This window comes from Pleurodeles waltl, chromosome 1_2 (assembly GCF_031143425.1).
Source record: "Pleurodeles waltl isolate 20211129_DDA chromosome 1_2, aPleWal1.hap1.20221129, whole genome shotgun sequence".
Classification (NCBI taxonomy): Eukaryota; Metazoa; Chordata; class Amphibia; order Caudata; family Salamandridae; genus Pleurodeles; species Pleurodeles waltl.
The window spans coordinates 18844331-18862318 of NC_090437.1; the positions used below are offsets into that span (position 1 = coordinate 18844331).

At 43.5% G+C, this 17988-nt stretch overlaps 1 protein-coding gene across 1 annotated transcript in view; it reads left to right on the plus strand.

Annotated features, from left to right (window-relative positions):
* LOC138253339 (uncharacterized) overlaps window positions 1–14636 on the plus strand; it is a 37397-nt gene extending 22761 nt beyond the window's left edge. The window contains exon 5 of the mRNA XM_069205788.1: window positions 14488–14636. Coding sequence (XP_069061889.1) covers window positions 14488–14636 — 149 coding nt within the window. The remainder of the gene's footprint in view (window positions 1–14487) is intronic.
* The last annotated feature ends 3352 nt before the right edge of the window (window positions 14637–17988 follow it).

Here is a 17988-nt window from a genome sequence, read left to right on the forward strand (position 1 = left end):
CTTTGCAAACATGTGATCCACCTTCAAGGAAATGTCTGGGAGATGGGGAAAGCTTGGAAAAAAGGCCTACCATGTGGAATTTGGTGTGCTAAATAGCAATTCTGCATGTTATGCGTGATTTCTAGGATAACACACTTGGAATATGAGGTATTGAACACACACGGTAAATACCTCACTTCGGGTTGACGGTGTTTACCAGGTGGGGTAAATATCCTGAACTATTCCTCAGCTTCTGCTTCTTAAATTTTGGAAGCACCAAGGAGAAAGAAGCAAACAACTCGGCATATGAGCTTATTTATGAGGATCCGGTGTTAAGGTTGGATGTAATTAGGGACCATGTATGTGGGAACTTGGTAAGAGATCATGTGGGCAGAGCTAGTTAGCTGCAGCGAAAGTGTGGATGTGACTGATTCCAAAAAGAGAAATGTGCATTTATGTGGGGGAAGCACAGAAGTGTGCTGGGTACATATAATTATGTTGGACAAGATGGATGCAGAGAAGAGTGAATGTGATGTATGAAGCTGGATTAAGGCATATATGAGATGTATGCAGATGTGTCAAGTGGTCCTGGTAGAGCCTAGGGAATTATGTAAATATGTAGTTTAGCTCAGACTCTTGCTCGGCACAATTAAAAACACACAGACAGCATGCATATATCTCATACCAATGGTGTTTGTCTCACCATGGGCCAGCAGTACGAAAATGCAATTTTGCATTTCTTAAATAGTAACTTTATAGAAATCGCTATTTAAGAAATACTAAATGTACAAATATACCGATTTCCCAAAAAGTAGGAATTGCTATTAGGAAATCGTTATTAAGAAATCTTATTGCATGTGAGTCAATGGGCCGGTTTTGCATTTCCAAAATAGCGATTTCTAAAATAGGGGTGCACCTGTAGAGCACACATATGCCTAAGGGGCATGTGTGTGCTCTATTGCAATTTTTAAAAAAGCACCTTTGGTTGCTTTTTTAAAAAATTGCACCTGATAATTGCATTTCCTAAATATCCAAGTCGCTTTTAGGAAATGCTTTGTACATCAGAATAGGAATCGCAAATAGGAAATCCCTATTTCCGATTTCCTATTCTGGGAATCGCAAATTGCACTTTCTGCAGGATAGAAATCACAATTTGCGGTTTCTTAATGGCCTTGGTACATAAGAAAAGGCTGTTTTGCATTTCTTAACGACCTGAAATACCGATTTGGACCTTTAAGAAATGCAAAAGGGCTTTTTTTTATTGCAGTAGAGTACACACATGCCCTTAGGCATATGTGTACTCTACAGGTGCACACCGATTTTTGGGGTGCACCCAGGGTGTTCTTTTTCCCAATGGCATCGAAGGTTTTGCATTTCCTAAATAACAATTTCTTAATAAGAAATTACTATTTAGAAAATGCAAAACTGGGCCATTGACTCAAATGCAATGGGATTTCTTAATACTGATTTCCTAATAGCAATTCCTACTTGTAGGAATCACTATTAAGAAATTGGTATCTTTGTACATAGCATTTTGCATTTCTTAAATAGCGATTTCTATAAAGTCACTATTTAAGAAATGCAAAATTGCATCTTTGTACATCTGGCCCCCTAGTCTTAAAAAATCCCATTGGTCTACTTAGAGCATCCACCCACTACTCTATTTCTACTAACCACTGTAGTGTGGTCAGTTTTACGTATCCTTTGCGCATTAGCTTCAGGCTTTAGGCCTTTGTGCATTTTGCCCTGGATGTATTTTATTTCTTTGCTCGCAGCTTAGAGCCTCTGTGCACTTTGCTCTAAATGCTTTTATTCGGCTTCGTACTGTTATTTTTCAAATAGCCAGTTCTACGGTCTTGTTTTATATTTCATATCACACTGTTTAGCCTACTTCAGCACTGAAGTCCTCCATAACACATTCCTGTTCACTCTGTGCTTCAGTCAAGGATACAGTCTGGTACATTGCCGATAGACGTGGTAGGAGTTTAGTCTTGGGCATTCCTGCGTAGGGACATTTTGTGATCACGCTGACATGTTAGTTATAAAAACACTTCCTTGTCCCAATACATGCAAGAGGGAGATTCCGACCAGGGAACCACAACTAGACGCTGACTGCCTCGTAGCAGATGCTGAACCAGATCACAGGCCTTTGCTCAGGTATGAGGGCTGATGTCTCCCCCGGGATTCAGAAAGGCAAGTTAGAAGCTTAACATGCTGTGCTCGAAATAGAACTAGCTAAGGGAGAGTAGAAATTGTTAAACACCATGATAGCGTTGTTCTTATGTTTCACTCTCCTCGTGACTATTTCAATCCTACTGTGTTGTATGGTTCTGGTTATTGCGGCTCACGCCTTAATATCTAAAATGCAGTCGTTTTATTAAAACATTATATAAAACTTACACTGCCTTTGTCATTTGTATATGAGATCATACTGTAAATGAGAGAGTTGGTTTGGATCTGAGTGACCACGACTTCCCTTAGAAGTTCCAAAGATGTCATGCGCTCGGCTGCCTAATCATCTCTTCCCTTTTGGAGAAATGAGGCACTGCTAGTTAGCCGGAGCAAAACCGGATTTAGGGTGACAGAGGTCCTTCCAAGTGGGTCCGACTCAGTCCCCCACACCGTGAACGATCCTTCTGCCTAGAAATCCAGTAGTCTCGTTTAGGGTAATGAGAGCCTACGCGACATGGCGCCACCAACGATTGGTCTGGCTCTAATTTTCGGGTCCGGCTGACTCTCTCGGTCTCATATATATATTGACTCCTCGGTTCCGTAAGCGGAGACGTCCGTGGGGCTCAGGATTTCCGCCGCCACGGGATAGGTGCATCCTATTACTTAGTGGTCGGTTGTTCAAGCTTGAACTTTGAAAGGAAAACCCCGTTATTGGTGTGCCTTCTCTGCCCTAGTGCTATTTTATAATGGCGAATCCTCAAGTAATAAACATAGCGCTTAATATGCGCCAACCGCTTACGGGACATCTGATAGCACATGGACTGACGGTCCAGGGGGGTCCGGTCACATTTGTGGTGGACGCCCATGCAGCCTATAGAACAGAACTTTTTTATTCTTGGGTCGTATTTCCAGCAGTTGATGGGGGTACCAACACTTTTCACGATTACGCTGTTGCGAATGTCCCTGGACAGTACAGGGCATATGCATACTTAGAAATACCTTTATCTTATCAAGAACACCATAATTGGCTTGATGGCGCCCTCCCACACACAGTAGCACAAGTTAGGTTAGGTCCACTGAGTAATGATGGTCCTACCTGGCCTTTATTGGCTACATATACACCATATCCTGTGGTTGCTAACTTGGCAGTGGCTGACGTTCATCGTTTATATATAGACTTAGCAACTACATACAGAAGACTGGTTCAGTTTGTAATGCAGACTTTAAATACTAATGCAGTGCGTGCTGCTCCGGCACACCCACAGGCAGTGGTTCCGGGTATCAATCCGGCCACTGTACACTCAGTTATGGGTAAGATACCGGCTAAACAAGAGCAAACTCCATTTTGGCTAGCGCAAAAAATTAATACGCTGGAAGCAGTGTTTCCCCATATGGGACCTCAGGATGAACATAGAATATTGACGATGTGTTTGCCGTATGGAATGGTTCCCACTGTGGACCATTGTAATACCTGGGGCACGGTATTTGCCGCACTCTAAACTACAGCACACGGTACACCAACATTGGCTAATCTACCGGAAGTGCTTAAACAAATTCAAGATGAATATCGGGCTGCCCCAGCCTTAGATTTAGGCATGCAGCTGATGGGCAATTTTGCCGCAGTTTCTTCTATTATTTTGAGTAATATCAAGGGAGAGGCAGTGGCGTTAGCCGTGCGTATGCGTCTTCGAGACGTTCCGCAACTTAATCAGGAGCGGGAACTCCAGAGAATAATAGCAGAAACATATTCCAGTATTGGTCGTGACAGCCTAGGGGCTAGACCACAAAAACCCCAATTACAGGGTAAAAATAGTAAAGATAATGCTAAACACCAGCAGCCTGAGGGTACTAAGAAGCGCTGGGAGAAAAAACAACAAACACCTAAGAAAGATGGGGGGCAGTCTCCGCAGCCGGAGACCCCGCAGAATAGGTATAATCTCAGGAATAGGGATCATTTGAAAACGCCTGATAGATATCAAAATACTGATACACGCCAATCTCGTTCCTTTCAGGACTCCTCGGACAAAAGAAGTGAGAGTGGTGGGCGGTCAGAGCGGAGAACTGAGTACGTGAAACCGAGACAGGAATCACTACGCTCAACAGAGGTTTCTGTTAAACAGGAAGAGAAAACGCTCCAACAAAAGCAATGATTTAAAAAGAAGAAAGTGGCAGCAGTCTCAGTTAGACATGCCGCTCAAGAAGAGAGTTCTCTTGACAAACAACGATGGGCGTTAGCACTGTTAGACAGCGCGGCAGAGGTCACAATAGTTCGCCGGAGTCTTCTAGAGCATCTGGAGGTGAAAGCAACTGATGACTTCATACAAGTCGAAACAGCAGATATGCGTGTCTCTGATCCCGATAGAGTATATAAAGTAACTTTGCAATTAGAAGGGGACATTGGCCGCATTGTACAGGCCATCTTTTGGGACCACATGGTACAATTGTATGACGTTCTGCTGGCCGAACAAGATTGGCCGCCTGACTTTGTTCGCAACTGTCCGGTTGGGGAGGAGGTTATTACACCTTCGTTCTCACCACTTGTTCCGAGAGAACTAGCGGAATCCTATAGTAAATCATGGGCTCTAGCACAGGCCCCCACCCTATATAGAAATAACGTAGGGTGGGATAGACAATCACCTTATCATGTAATTCCAATAAAGGGCAAACCTCAGCCGCAGTATCCTATCAAATTTGAGGCAAGGGCATCGGTTAGGAAAATTCTTACAGAATTAGAGTACCAGGGTGTAATTGAACCCTGTGTCTCGCCGATGAATAATCCCTTATTTCCAGTTGCTAAACCGGACCATTCATATAGGATAGTGGTGGATTACAGACACTTAAATGGACATACACGCACATATGCAATACAGAATTCACACAGCGCAGCGCTTATGAATAATATTGTGCGTAAAAAATACAAAACAACATTAGATATCTCAAATGGGTTTTTCTGCCAAAATATAGCGCCCGAAAGTCGGGACTATACCAGTTTCAGTGCGTTTGGCTCTCAGAAAAAGTTTTGTCGTTTGCCTCAGGGGTATAAGAATAGCCCAGGACTATTTTCGGCTCGTGTAACTGAAATTCTGCACGAGTTGGACCCTGAAGCGTTCTCATATGTTGATGACATATATTTGACAGACAATGAGATTCTGCAGCATCTAAGGCGTGTAGCACGCATTGTTGTGGGGTTTGCCGAAATTGGCTATAAGTTTAATTTTAAGAAATCGAAGATTGCCTTCCTCAGCATCATTTTCCTGGGATATGAGTTGTTGAATGAGGGCAAGAGCTTAGCGCCAAATTTTTTGGAGAAATGTGCTCAATTGCAGCCTCCTAATACGGTTCAGAAGCTCCAGTCATTGTTGGGGTTTCTGAATTTTGGCAGAACTTACATTCCTGATTATGCTACCTGTATAAAACCCTTATACGAGTTGATTCGCCCACATTTTTCGAGTAGGTTTTGGACGATTGAACATACACATATTCTTCGAGATCTACAAACTGATCTCTTAGCAGTTAAACATTTACACACTAGGGACAATAAAACGCATCTGGTCATCAGGGTAAAACCTGGTGCCGTTGGGTTTACATATGTCACCTTTAATGAGGGTGAGACAGCCCCGATAGCATACAAGTCCCACTTGTATTCTGCTGCAGAACAACGATTTGCACAAACTGAGAAAATACTCACTGCAGTACAGATGGCTGTGATTAAAGAGATTAAAGAAAGACCTCTGGCCCAGGGCCAACGCATCATTGTCGTTTCCCCGATTCCGGCCTTAGAGGCTGTTACTAAAGCGAGTGTTCCTAATTCGAAAGCTTTACACCCGCGATGGATACAATGGGCTACGTCTTTAACAGCCACTGATGTAGATTACATCTTTGACCCTAAACTGCAGACTCAAGAATTTCTTCAATATGAAATGGAGTACCCGGTTCCCGCTGGCACATTGCCTATTGATCAATATCAGGTGGTCATGTACACCGGTGGCTCTGCGCAACCAGCGGTTGGGACTAAACAACAGTATTCTGCTGCATGTGCGGTGGTGAGCGGCACTATGGAGGGGGAAGTGTTCTGTCCCCGACATACTTATACGCAGACCTTGGAAGATTGTACAGCACAGTTGGCTGAGCTCAAAGCTCTATTGTTAGCCTTGGAACACGCGGATCCGGCGATACTAACCTTGCTGGTCTGTGACTCCTACTACTGTGTTCAGTCTTTCAATGAATATTTACACTACTGGAGGTTGAATGGGTTCAGAGATTCTAAAGGCAACACCATTAAACACAAATTGCTGTGGGGGAAGGTTGCGAATCTGAAAGAAACGCTTCCTAAAGTCCATGTTGTACATACACTTGGACACCAGCGCGTTGGAATACACGTTGCTGGAAATACTTTGGCTGATGAAGCCGCGAAATCGGCAGTGGTGGTTTCCACTGTGGCCGCAGTGACTCGTTCGAGTTCCAAACCAGACACAGAGATTTTGGCTGCCATAAAGGCTACGGCTGATGGCACGCCATTTCCTAAAGGATTCCCTTCTAAATATAGTTACTGCATTGGTGGTATGCTAAACGCTGTAGTTAAAATCTCAGGCGTTGGTGTACGTAAGTGCCCAGTAAAGTTGAGAGACCTCGATTAATATCTGCAGCACATGAGGGGGCGGCATCTGCACATGCTGGTGTGGCTGCCACGATTTCGCTCTTACAGGCTCGTTACTGGTGGCCTGGTCTCTATAAAGAGACGAAGCAGTATGTCCTTTGTTGTGACGTCTGTCAACAAATTAAAGTTTCAACGGCTAGACGCCTGCAGCAGACACCCCTTCTGATTTCAAATAAACCTTTACAGTGTGTGTACTTGGATCATTGTGGTCCACTGACGCCAGATAGTGTATACAAATATATATTGGTTGCTGTAGATTCGTGCTCCAGATTTGTGTGGGTCTGGCCACAGCGCTCGGCTGACGCTCGGACTGTTATTAAAGATTTGCGCATCTTTGTCGATACATTTGCAGTTGCGGCTTTTCATTCGGACCAGGGCCCTGCTTTTGCCTCTAAGGCATTCAGGGACACCATGGCTTTGTTGGGGGTCCAACTCCAGTTCTCGTCTCCATTTCATCCCGAGGGAAATTCTGTCGTGGAGCGTTTAAATCGTGATTTAAAGCAATCCTTAACGGCCAGAGATATAGGTACGGGTCGTAGTTGGCTAGCCCACCTGTATGGAGTACAGAGAGCACTTAATAACTTGCCTAGAAGGTCCCTGGGGAGTCGTACTTCATATGAGTGCCTGTTTGGAACACGAATGTATGTTCCTGATCTAGATGGTCCTGGTGTGGAGACGGCAGATACGCCCTTTGACATAAATGATCGTGTCACTGTTTTGCAGGATTTACAACAATTCTGTGAAGATAACTCTTTTGCGAGTGCTGCCTCCACAGGAATTAAGGATGAGCCAGTAACGTCTACTGGTTGGATACACAGGATTGGGGATCTTGTGCGTGAAAAGGTCGCAGTTAAGAAAGAATTTGGTCTTTCTTATCGAGCACCAGTCCCTGTATTAAGGGTTAGCGGCACGAGAACTGTAATTTTACCGCCGCTGCACGGGGGCCAAAGGAAATCGCTTTGTTTCCATTGATAATGTCAAGTTACAACATGTGGCCGATTCTCCACAGCAGACCAAGAGGGACACCCAGTAGTTCCGGAATCCCTCTCACTACTGGGGAAGAAGTCCCGCTGCAGGTGATTTGCACCGATGCTGTTTCCTCTCCGAGCTTGGGGAGGGTGGAAGCTGATCTTGCGATTGTTCCACAGACGACGATTAATTTGGAATCTTTTGATCAAGTTGCTGTACGTTCTAATGATATATCTGATCATGTGGTTTATAACGTGCCAAGGCGAGAGCCACCATCTGCTTCTTTGTTCACGGTTGCACCTTTTGCACGAACTGCCTCTGGCTGCTTCAACGACACTGATGTTATCTGGTCTGACTCCACGTCCTCTCTATCTTCAGCCCGCGTTCCACGTAAGCTGCTGTGTTGGCTTAAACGCACATATTTTGTTTTTGCTTGGAACTATTTGTGGCTTTTTTTGACTGTAATTACTATTTTCTTGTGGTTGGGATTTGTGGTTACCTTTTTTTTGGTAATAAATGGTCATTTTCTTCCTGAACGATCTGACATTGAGCACGTGGAGACGGTGTTGAGACCACATTTTTCGTCTCATATGGTTCGAAGAGACTTGTCCTATGTGAACATTTCTGCAATACCGATTCCGGATGGGATTGTGTGGGATAAAGTGATGTTTGATATATATGGTCCCACTAAATTGATTAAAATACCGTATGTTCTCAAGTTATCAATGAATGATATTGTTATACCAGGCATTGTTTCTGATGATTGGGATGTGAAGACAGTAGATTCTATGCTGACAGAATTACAATATTATACTGTCTATGACGATGAAGATGCTTACCTATTTAGAGATAATCATGGTGACATGTTTTGCTACAATTATTATGGACACCACTTTATTCATAAAGCGAGTAGCCCTAAATCGATATTTGAATATGTGCAATGGGAACATTGCCCGACTCCTCCGCAGGGGAGTTCTAAAACGTATTATGATAAATTTGCATATTTTTCTGGGCATAATCAACAGAATGCTAAGTCTTACTATTTTAAAGTTACTCCGTATGCTAATAAGCAAATGTTATTGACCGATACTAAATTACTGTATTCAAATTTGTTTGTATCTAAACTTTCGGTTGAGGGGTATGAATATTGGTCCAAGACGACGCCACTCGCATACTGACTTTAACATGGATAGCCTGAAGACTTACCATGGTCTCAGGCAGTAAACTCTACACATGCTATAACTTACACACCATGCTGTACGGTTCAGTCTTTCCTGGAATTCCATCAATAATAACCTTTAGTTTATACACTACTAGACTTACCATGGTCCCAGTCATTGAACTTTAACCACCTTACAACTTACACACCATCCTGTGCGGTTCAGTTTTTTCTTGGATTCTTATCAGGATTGACCATCCAGTACGTACACTACAAAGCCTTGAAAAAGTCAAGGATGACGAAACACGTGTCGGCTGTTTGTACAAAAATATGAAAGTTGTATAGTGCTTCCATATCATTCATCCAGTGCATTTCATGATATCAGAGGATTTCTACCCTGTTTTAACACAAATAAATAAAGTTTTCTCATCTTGATCCTGGGATGTGCCGTGGTTCTTCTTCTCTTACATGGACTGTGACCCTTGGGTGACAGCTTACTGCACCCTGTGGCTGGGTGTATTACCACTTGAGCATCTCCTCGTGTCTAATTGGACATACCATCATGAACTTTTAATATTTATGACAATAGAAACTTTGGATGTGCGCACCGTATATACACAGCCACAAAATCACTGTTGATATCTCTATTGGTCCAAGACTGTTGACTTGAAAAGTGTCTGGGGAACGAAAAATTGGCAAATGCGAGGCAGGGACACTTTATTTAGGGCATGTATTATTCCTGTCCAAATGATTTTCCTCAATGACACTGTGCAACAGACTAGTTGTTTGGGCTTAGCAACGATTGGAAATTTGAATTTGCCTGGTATTCCTGTCCCTTCCAAATTGAACAATTGGCAGCGATATGGTTATGCCACATTTAGTGAGCTTACACACTGGGTCCAGAATGGTACGCTTAACACTTCATTGATACATCCGGGCGGGTGGTTATTATGGCCCATAGACACTAATGGGTGTCATCAGCGTTTTGTGACCTCTTCAGGGGGGTTCAGGACTAGTAGGGCTACATATCACCAGAACATGCTGATATCATTACTACATACAGCGTGGGGAAGCTTTGTCAGCAATGGTTGAAGTCATCCACGCTGGATGCAGTTCAGTCACATCTCACGTTACTGTCTAATGATACTGACTTACAAGATTTTTTGTCAGGACCACGAATGCCGCGGAACAAGCGTTTTCTATTTGAAGTATATAATGAGATTTGGAAACTTTCACAACAAGAGGCAGCGGCCCGGTTGAGGCAAATTGATCAGGAAGCTTTGATACAGGCTTTGTCTGTTGTGGATAATGGGATGCATACCCTTTCAGACCGTGTTTATACAATTGACAACATCGTTTCCTCTGCTATAGACATTATTAAATCGGATATGTCTTCTTTATATCATGGGCAGAGTCAGACGCGGTCCATCATGCAGCTGGGTTGGACTCTACAGACCTTGAAGGCAGGTCGCGTTCCATGGCACCACATTCGTGCCAGGGAGATTTTTATTTCCTTTAATTTGACTCGTCAACAACAGCTGATGGCTAAAAAGGAAGCGACATATGTTATGTTAAATATTGAAAAATTAGAGAAACTGCCTTTTACGGTTGCTGAGATTCCGTCAGCTGAGTGGTTGATTCATGGGGTTATTAATCTGCCTATCTCCACTCTGCAATTTACTTCTTGTTTAAAGCACATTCCGGTGGGTAGATATGAACGGTTGGGAGACAGTTACATACACGAGGTGTGGGAGCTTCCCTTTCGATACAGATGTATTAATGGTTTGAGGGAGATTTTTCTTAGCGGTAGCGAATGCGAAACTTCTGTCAGCCATTCCATGGTTTGTAAACAGCTGTCCTTGCACGGGGCATGTAATGCCTCGATTGCTAACTTAGCTTGTTATCTGAAGGGAGTTCCAGTCCCAGTAATTAAAAACACTTTCCAGGTGCTTTCAAACGGCAGTTACGTCCTTCTTAACGGTGAACCCTGTTGTGGCATGCGTGCCGGAATAGTTTACGTAGTCGTTGTCACCAAGGCCGTTACGTGCTGCGGGAATGTGTTGTTTCCCCCCACTCAAATTAGGGAGGCAGCAGACATCTGGCCTCATATTGCTACTTCCAAGGTAAATTTCGACAAGTTGAGTCGACTAAAGGCTCCATTGTTTCAAAAGCATGTGGCCCTTACATCTGCTAGCGAGACCTACGCACTTCAGGTGGCAAGGTCATCGGCGGAAATACAGTCCCTTTTGAATACTAACTTTCCGAGTCACTTTGGTGAACTCGTGGGACGTATATTTAATGCGTGCAGCACTGCTGGAATTGCACATTTTTTCAAAGCCGTTGGTGTTGGTTTTGCTCATACCTTCTCTTCCATATTCGGTTTAATACCTTCGGCCATTTCCTCTATTTTCTGAAGCATTTTTGGGGGTTTCCCGATTACTTTGGCTTTATTGGCTGGGGTTTTGCTGTTGCTGCTGTTCTTCCGCATGGCTGTCCCGCTGCGACGAGATCCTATATTGGCGCTCCCATCAGCGCAGCTGTGTCGTGAACGCATGATGCAGCAGTTTGGAGCGACACTCCTGGGACAATTGGAGTGTGACTGGTCTCTGACATTCCGGCTGGTTTTGGATTGTGTACAACCCGTGTTTCGGTGCCTCTGGTGCTCGTTTGAACATGCACTGGCTCTTTGTCTCTCACTGCAGCGCCCCCCAGTGGTCGATGCTGATCTGTTGATGTTCCCGATTAGGGCTCATTCCCAGACTTGTGCACTGCGGCTGCGTTTGCTTCGTGAGGCAGTTTATGAGATTCCCTTCCTGGAGGAAGATGGTATTGTCTCATTCATAGGCCCTGCACGGGGTGCCGCCCTGAATGGTTTTGGGGCTTTGGAACACACCTGCTCCATGGTACTTTTTGGCGTGGGTCTTCCGGTATTGAAATATATCAAAGTGGAGGAACTCCTGCTTTCTGTTGCTTCTGTCTGACAATTGGATTTTTTTTTTTTTTTAAATAAAAGGAAAATTGACATTATATTGAATTTGGCTTTATCGTCACATGCTTCCCAAATTTATGACTTTGTTGTCCTCTGACCTTGTCGAAATGTATATTTTATGTCTTGTTTATATCTGGGGCATACTTTTATATTATTAGAACCACTTGCTACCGACAAGGGGAGGGTGTAGTGTGGTCAGTTTTACGTATCCTTTGCGCATTAGCTTCAGGCTTTAGGCCTTTGTGCATTTTGCCCTGGATGTATTTTATTTCTTTGCTCGCAGCTTAGAGCCTCTGTGCACTTTGCTCTAAATGCTTTTATTCGGCTTCGTACTGTTATTTTTCAAATAGCCAGTTCTACGGTCTTGTTTTATATTTCATATCACACTGTTTAGCCTACTTCAGTACTGAAGTCCTCCATAACACATTCCTGTTCACTCTGTGCTTCAGTCAAGGATACAGTCTGGTACATTGCCGATAGACGTGGTAGGAGTTTAGTCTTGGGCATTCCTGCGTAGGGACATTTTGTGATCACGCTGACATGTTAGTTATAAAAACACTTCCTTGTCCCAATACACGCAAGAGGGAGATTCCGACCAGGGAACCACAACTAGACGCTGACTGCCTAGTAGCAGATGCTGAACCAGATCACAAGCCTTTGCTCAGGTTTGAGGGCTGATGTCTCCCCCGGGATTCAGAAAGGCAAGTTAGAAGCTTAACATGCTGTGCTCGAAATAGAACTAGCTAAGGGAGAGTAGAAATTGTTAAACACCATGATAGCGTTGTTCTTATGTTTCACTCTCCTCATGACTATTTCAATCCTACTGTGTTGTATGGTTCTGGTAATTGCGGCTCACGCCTTAATATCTAAAATGCAGTCGTTTTATTAAAACATTATATAAAACTTACACTGCCTTTGTCATTTGTATATGAGATCATACTGTAAATGAGAGAGTTGGTTTGGATCTGAGTGACCACGACTTCCCTGAGAAGTTCCAAAGATGTCATGCGGTCGGCTGCCTAATCATCTCTTCCCTTTTGGAGAAGTGAGGCACTGCTAGTTAGCCGGAGCAAAACCGGATTTAGGGTGACAGAGGTCCTTCCAAGTGGGTTCGACTCAGTCCCCCACACCGTGAACGATCCTGCTGCCTAGAAATCCAGTAGTCTCATTTAGGATAATGAGAGCCCACGCGACACCACTTCCGATCAAATGCCTTAGAAATGTTAGCAAGTGCTCAGTTAAAGACCCGCCCTAACTCTTGTGAGCTTTGTGTCTATTGTAGGCAGGGATCAGAACTGCCAGAGTGACAGAAGTATCCTTGCAGCATGGTAATTTCTTTAACTCATTTATAGCTGTTTTATAATTTGCGGAGAACACTTGTGCAGGTTTATATGCACTGTACATCAGGTAAGAACCATATAGGATACATTCAATTTTCTAGAAAGACATCTTAATCCAAGAAACTGATAAATGGAAATAGCTCTTGGTCCTTATCATATCTACAGAATTTGATAAAGCAAAAGAATGTCAGATTATTGTCAGTAATGATTTAAATGTATTGCTGGCATAGGCTAGCAGCATAGTTGTTGGTATATAAAGTTTGTGACTGTGCTTCATTTAAAAAAATATTTCTAGGAGGAGTCAGCTTATCATCAATTGTGTTTATGTGCATTTTTTTGTCTTTTATTGTAAATGACAAATTATTTTTAATCTATATAATACAGTGTATCTAATCTAACCTTTAACACCATGGCAACTGAATTCTTCTTGAATGCTTTACCAGCTTTTAAATGTTGTAAACCAGAAAATGAGAGTGTCTCCACTCCTTTGCTCATGTTGTTCACCAGTAATATCAAAAGGCAATCACACCCACCAGACCCAGTGGCGTGGAAAGTGTGCCACAGGGTGTGGTGCAAAAAGAGAAAGGTCCCGCCCACTGACTGGATAGTAAAATGCAGTTATTGAGCCAGCCCAATGGGCCCCTAACACCTCTGAGGCATTGCACTTGTGATGCTATTGCTAGCTATATCCTTGGCAAAACCATCTCGGACACATCAATCAATCAATCAATCAACATTTATAATGCACAACTTATCACCCTGCGCGGTCTGAAGGTGCTAGCTGGGAGACGCGGGTCAGTTGAAGAGCCAAGTCTTGAGGTCCTTCCTGAACTGAGCCAGTGAGGGGGACTGCCTGAGGTGGAGTGGCATAGTGTTCCAGGTCTGCACAGCAAGGTAGGAGAAGGATCTTCCTCTAGCCGTGTTCTTCCTGATCCTGAAGGATGGTTGTGAGGGCCAGTTGGGCAGAGAGGAATTGCCTGGAGGGTGTGTAGAAGGAGAGGCAGTGGTTTAGGTAGGCAGGTTCCATGCTGTGAAGTGCCTTGTACGCGTGTGTCAGGAGCTTGAAAGCGATGTGTTTGTTGATGGGGAGCCAGTGTAGGTCTGTCAGATGGGCAGATGGGCAGAGAGGTAGTTGTGGCGGGGGATGTCCAGGATCAGTCTGGCCATCGCGTTCTGTATTGTCTGGAGTCTAGTTCGGAGTTTCTTGTTGATTCCGGCATAGAGTTCATGGCTGTAGGCGAGTTTACTGCTGACGAGTGCTTGGATGACTGTCCTTCTTGCCTCGATGGGTATCCACTTGAAGATCTTCCAGAGCAGGTGGAGAGTGTGGAGGGACGAGATGGCATGGACTTGGCGGACCATGGAAAATGACGAGTTAAGAATAATGCCAAAGTTGCGTGCGTGGTCGGTTGGAGAATGGGCAGTTCCAAGGGCATTGTGCCACCAGGAGTCGTCCCAGGGCGTAGTGGTGGGGCCCAGGATGAGAATCTCGTCTTGTCCAAGTTGAGCTTGAGGCAGCTGTCTCTCATCCAGTCGACGACTGCCTTCATTCCATTGTGAAAGTTATTTTTGGCTGTTAATGGTTTGTCAGTGAGGGAGAGAATGAGCTGTGTGTCGTCAGTGTATGAGACAATGTTGAGCCTGTGGTGTCTGACGATCTTGGCAAGTGGGGTCATGTAGCAGTTGAAGAGGTTAGGGCTCAGGGAGGAGCCCTGGGGATCTCCCCATCTAGTTTCTGTCAGCTTTGATGTGAAGGGTGAAGCAGACCCACTCCAGGGCTTTGCAGCGGTTGCCGGCATCATGTAGTCTGGTGCACAAGGTGGTGTGGTAGACCGTGTTGAAGGCAGTGGAGAGGTAGAAGGAGGATGAGGGCTGCTGTTTCGCTGCAGTCCAGTAAAGTGCAGATGTCAACCGTTGATGCTGGGAGTGCTGTCTCAGTGCTGTGGTTGCTCCTGAATCCGGATTGGGAAGGATCTAGGATGTGGTTTGTCTCCTTGAAGTCGGTGAGCTGTGCGTTGATCACACATGCAAATTCCCACTGATACATTGCTCCTACTGTTGAGTGGATGTGTGCAATCATTGTCAGACACATTCCTGAAGGTGGGATTATTCATCGCACCAATGTTAATAACATACAGTTGTTTCTGATCCTCTTAGATGACCTTAATAAAGTGACAGAAGCACCCTGCTACACCTTTTTGAAGAACTATCATTGGCTTTAGGCAAACTTGTTCAGTGACACAGAAACAGAACCCATGCTCATACACTTTACAGTTTGACTCCTGTTCTCTGCATGACCATGGCACAGACACCCCAGTGTCCATCCAGGCAAAAACAAAACAAAAAACAAAGGGATAGCTACTGGGATGGTCGGGCAGACAGGAGACTTCCTAATCCAGCTTGAGTGAAGATTTAAGTGAATCCTTGAAGGACCTGGTCTCTTTGTACAGGCAGTGCCCTATTCTGCCTTGATCTACTGTAAAGACCTCTTTTGAGATGCTTGATTTCTCAGAGGACTAGTAAGGTGCATTTAGGATAGGATAGATTACAGGGGGTATGTGCTGTAGGGGAAAGGGATCTCCAATGAAGGGGTAAAATATATAAAAGTACCTGAAGTCTGGGAAGGAAGGAAGGAAGGATTGAAGAATGGGAATGGAGTAGGCAGGAACGGATTGTGGTCAGAAATCTAAAAGTCTGTAAAGTGAAACTATAAGATAAGCACTACAACAACAAGGTACAAAGGAGAAGGAGATGAAAAACAGATTATAGTAAATTATAGTTTGCATGCTCCTTGGATAGAGGTCTCTCTGTAGCGAAGGGATCTTACAAGAAAGCAATGAGCAGAATAATATCATAGAGTTCAAGGGGACACCCAGCAGCTCCTAAAGAGAAAGGAGGACAAGTGGTTCTCTGTGTCAGAGGCAAAAGCCTGAGAATCTAACTGGCACTCTTGGTAGCAATGAAAATCAAGATTATAATATAAACATAAAAGAAGACAAAAAGAGCAGTGGAGGGAACACAGAAACAGGAACTGTGCTCAAGGAAAACCAAGACTGGAATAAAGATCAGGCTCAGGACTGGAATACACAGAACGTAAGGACAGGACTTTACATGTAAGAGGAAAGATCAGGAAGAGTGCAGACAAGACTAAGAACGATGACTATCACAGAAACAGACCATAGAACCAAGCTAGTGAGCAGAGAACTACTACCGCGATCTGAACTGTGAAAGAATTGATAACAGAATGAACTACAAGGACAATAATGCATGAGGGAAGTGGAGCAAAAAACTGGACTGCAAACTGAAGACATACTAACAATGCTAATAAGAGATATGTTTATTTTCATATACTGATGTAAAGGGTGATTCTCAAGGGGTCCTTGTGAGCAACATCTAGTGACAGGTGGACCCTGACACACTCTTATTTTAGGGCTTTATTGCCAGGTATTCATTAACTGCCCTAGATCCTTGCCAAGGAAATAGGGGTGTACCATTTTCTAGTGGGATTGTGAGCAAAAAATATTTTAAATGCAGAGCTGAGAAATTTAAATATTTTCTGTTAGTAGGATCCAGGATAACATTTTTCAGGGCTGAAATGATGTGCAACACTTCTGGTAGGTTCAAGCAGAGTCTTGTTTCTTGGTGCGGAATTCTTTGTGTAAGTTATGTTGTAACCATTCCATCTCAAAGCCCAAGTTGGTTTGATGTGGTGGTTTGTTAATAGGAGCAGAAGAGTCCTTCTTGGCATCATCAGCTGGTAATTGGTGTTTTTTTTTTTTACAATAACTAATATTACCTATGCAAAGGATAACTTTTATTGATCCCATAGTCCAATTTTTTTTAACTTTCTGCGGTTCAGTAGTAGCTTTAAGTTCTTCTGGATATAAGAACATTGGTATATTCTTAGAGGTCCTGATAACCAGTTTTCCTGTCTTCAACCCGTTCTGGTGAAGAGAGCCCTTCATCAAATGATGTATGTATATCTCAGGCAGGTTTTTGTTGCTGTTCCATGTGCTACCCATCTTGATGTGGAGTTAGGTAAAACTCATATTAATTAAGAATTGTCATTGTGAGATTTCATGGACCAGAGAGGTCATATAGATGTGTTGAACAATGGAGACAGAGGAGTGCCCTTGGAAATTCAGCATGTAATGGGTTTGAAGGGCAACAAGAGAAGGGCAATTTACATATGTTGGCTATTGTCAGAAAGGAGCAAACAACACTTCTATAGGGTGAAGCCTTTGTACTTTGCCTATTCTTCTAGACATGCAAAAACAATTTTGTTCACTGTGGTATTTACCACAGAAAGCTTTGAAGTTGAGACAGACTGTTCTCCAGTGAGAGGAATAACGGAAAGACAATGAGATATCTTATTGCATAAGAGAGCAAATTATCAGAACAATTTGCAAATGTAGTGAAATATATTTAGCCTGCATCCAGTTAACTGTGATGTTATAACTGAAAGCAGAATACAGTACTCTACATCATGAGAATGTGTTGATATTGTGCTTTCCTATCTCACACAATGTTCATCATAACTGAATGATAACCATTTCAAATAAGCAAGATAGAGTCTGGTAGTGTTTGCATCCTATTAGACACCCCAACATGCAGAAGAACACACTGCATAGAACATATCAGACATATCCAACATTGCTTAAATAAGCTTTTAGTCGGCTAGCAATAGAGCCCATGAGTGTCAAAACACACAGATATACAACAG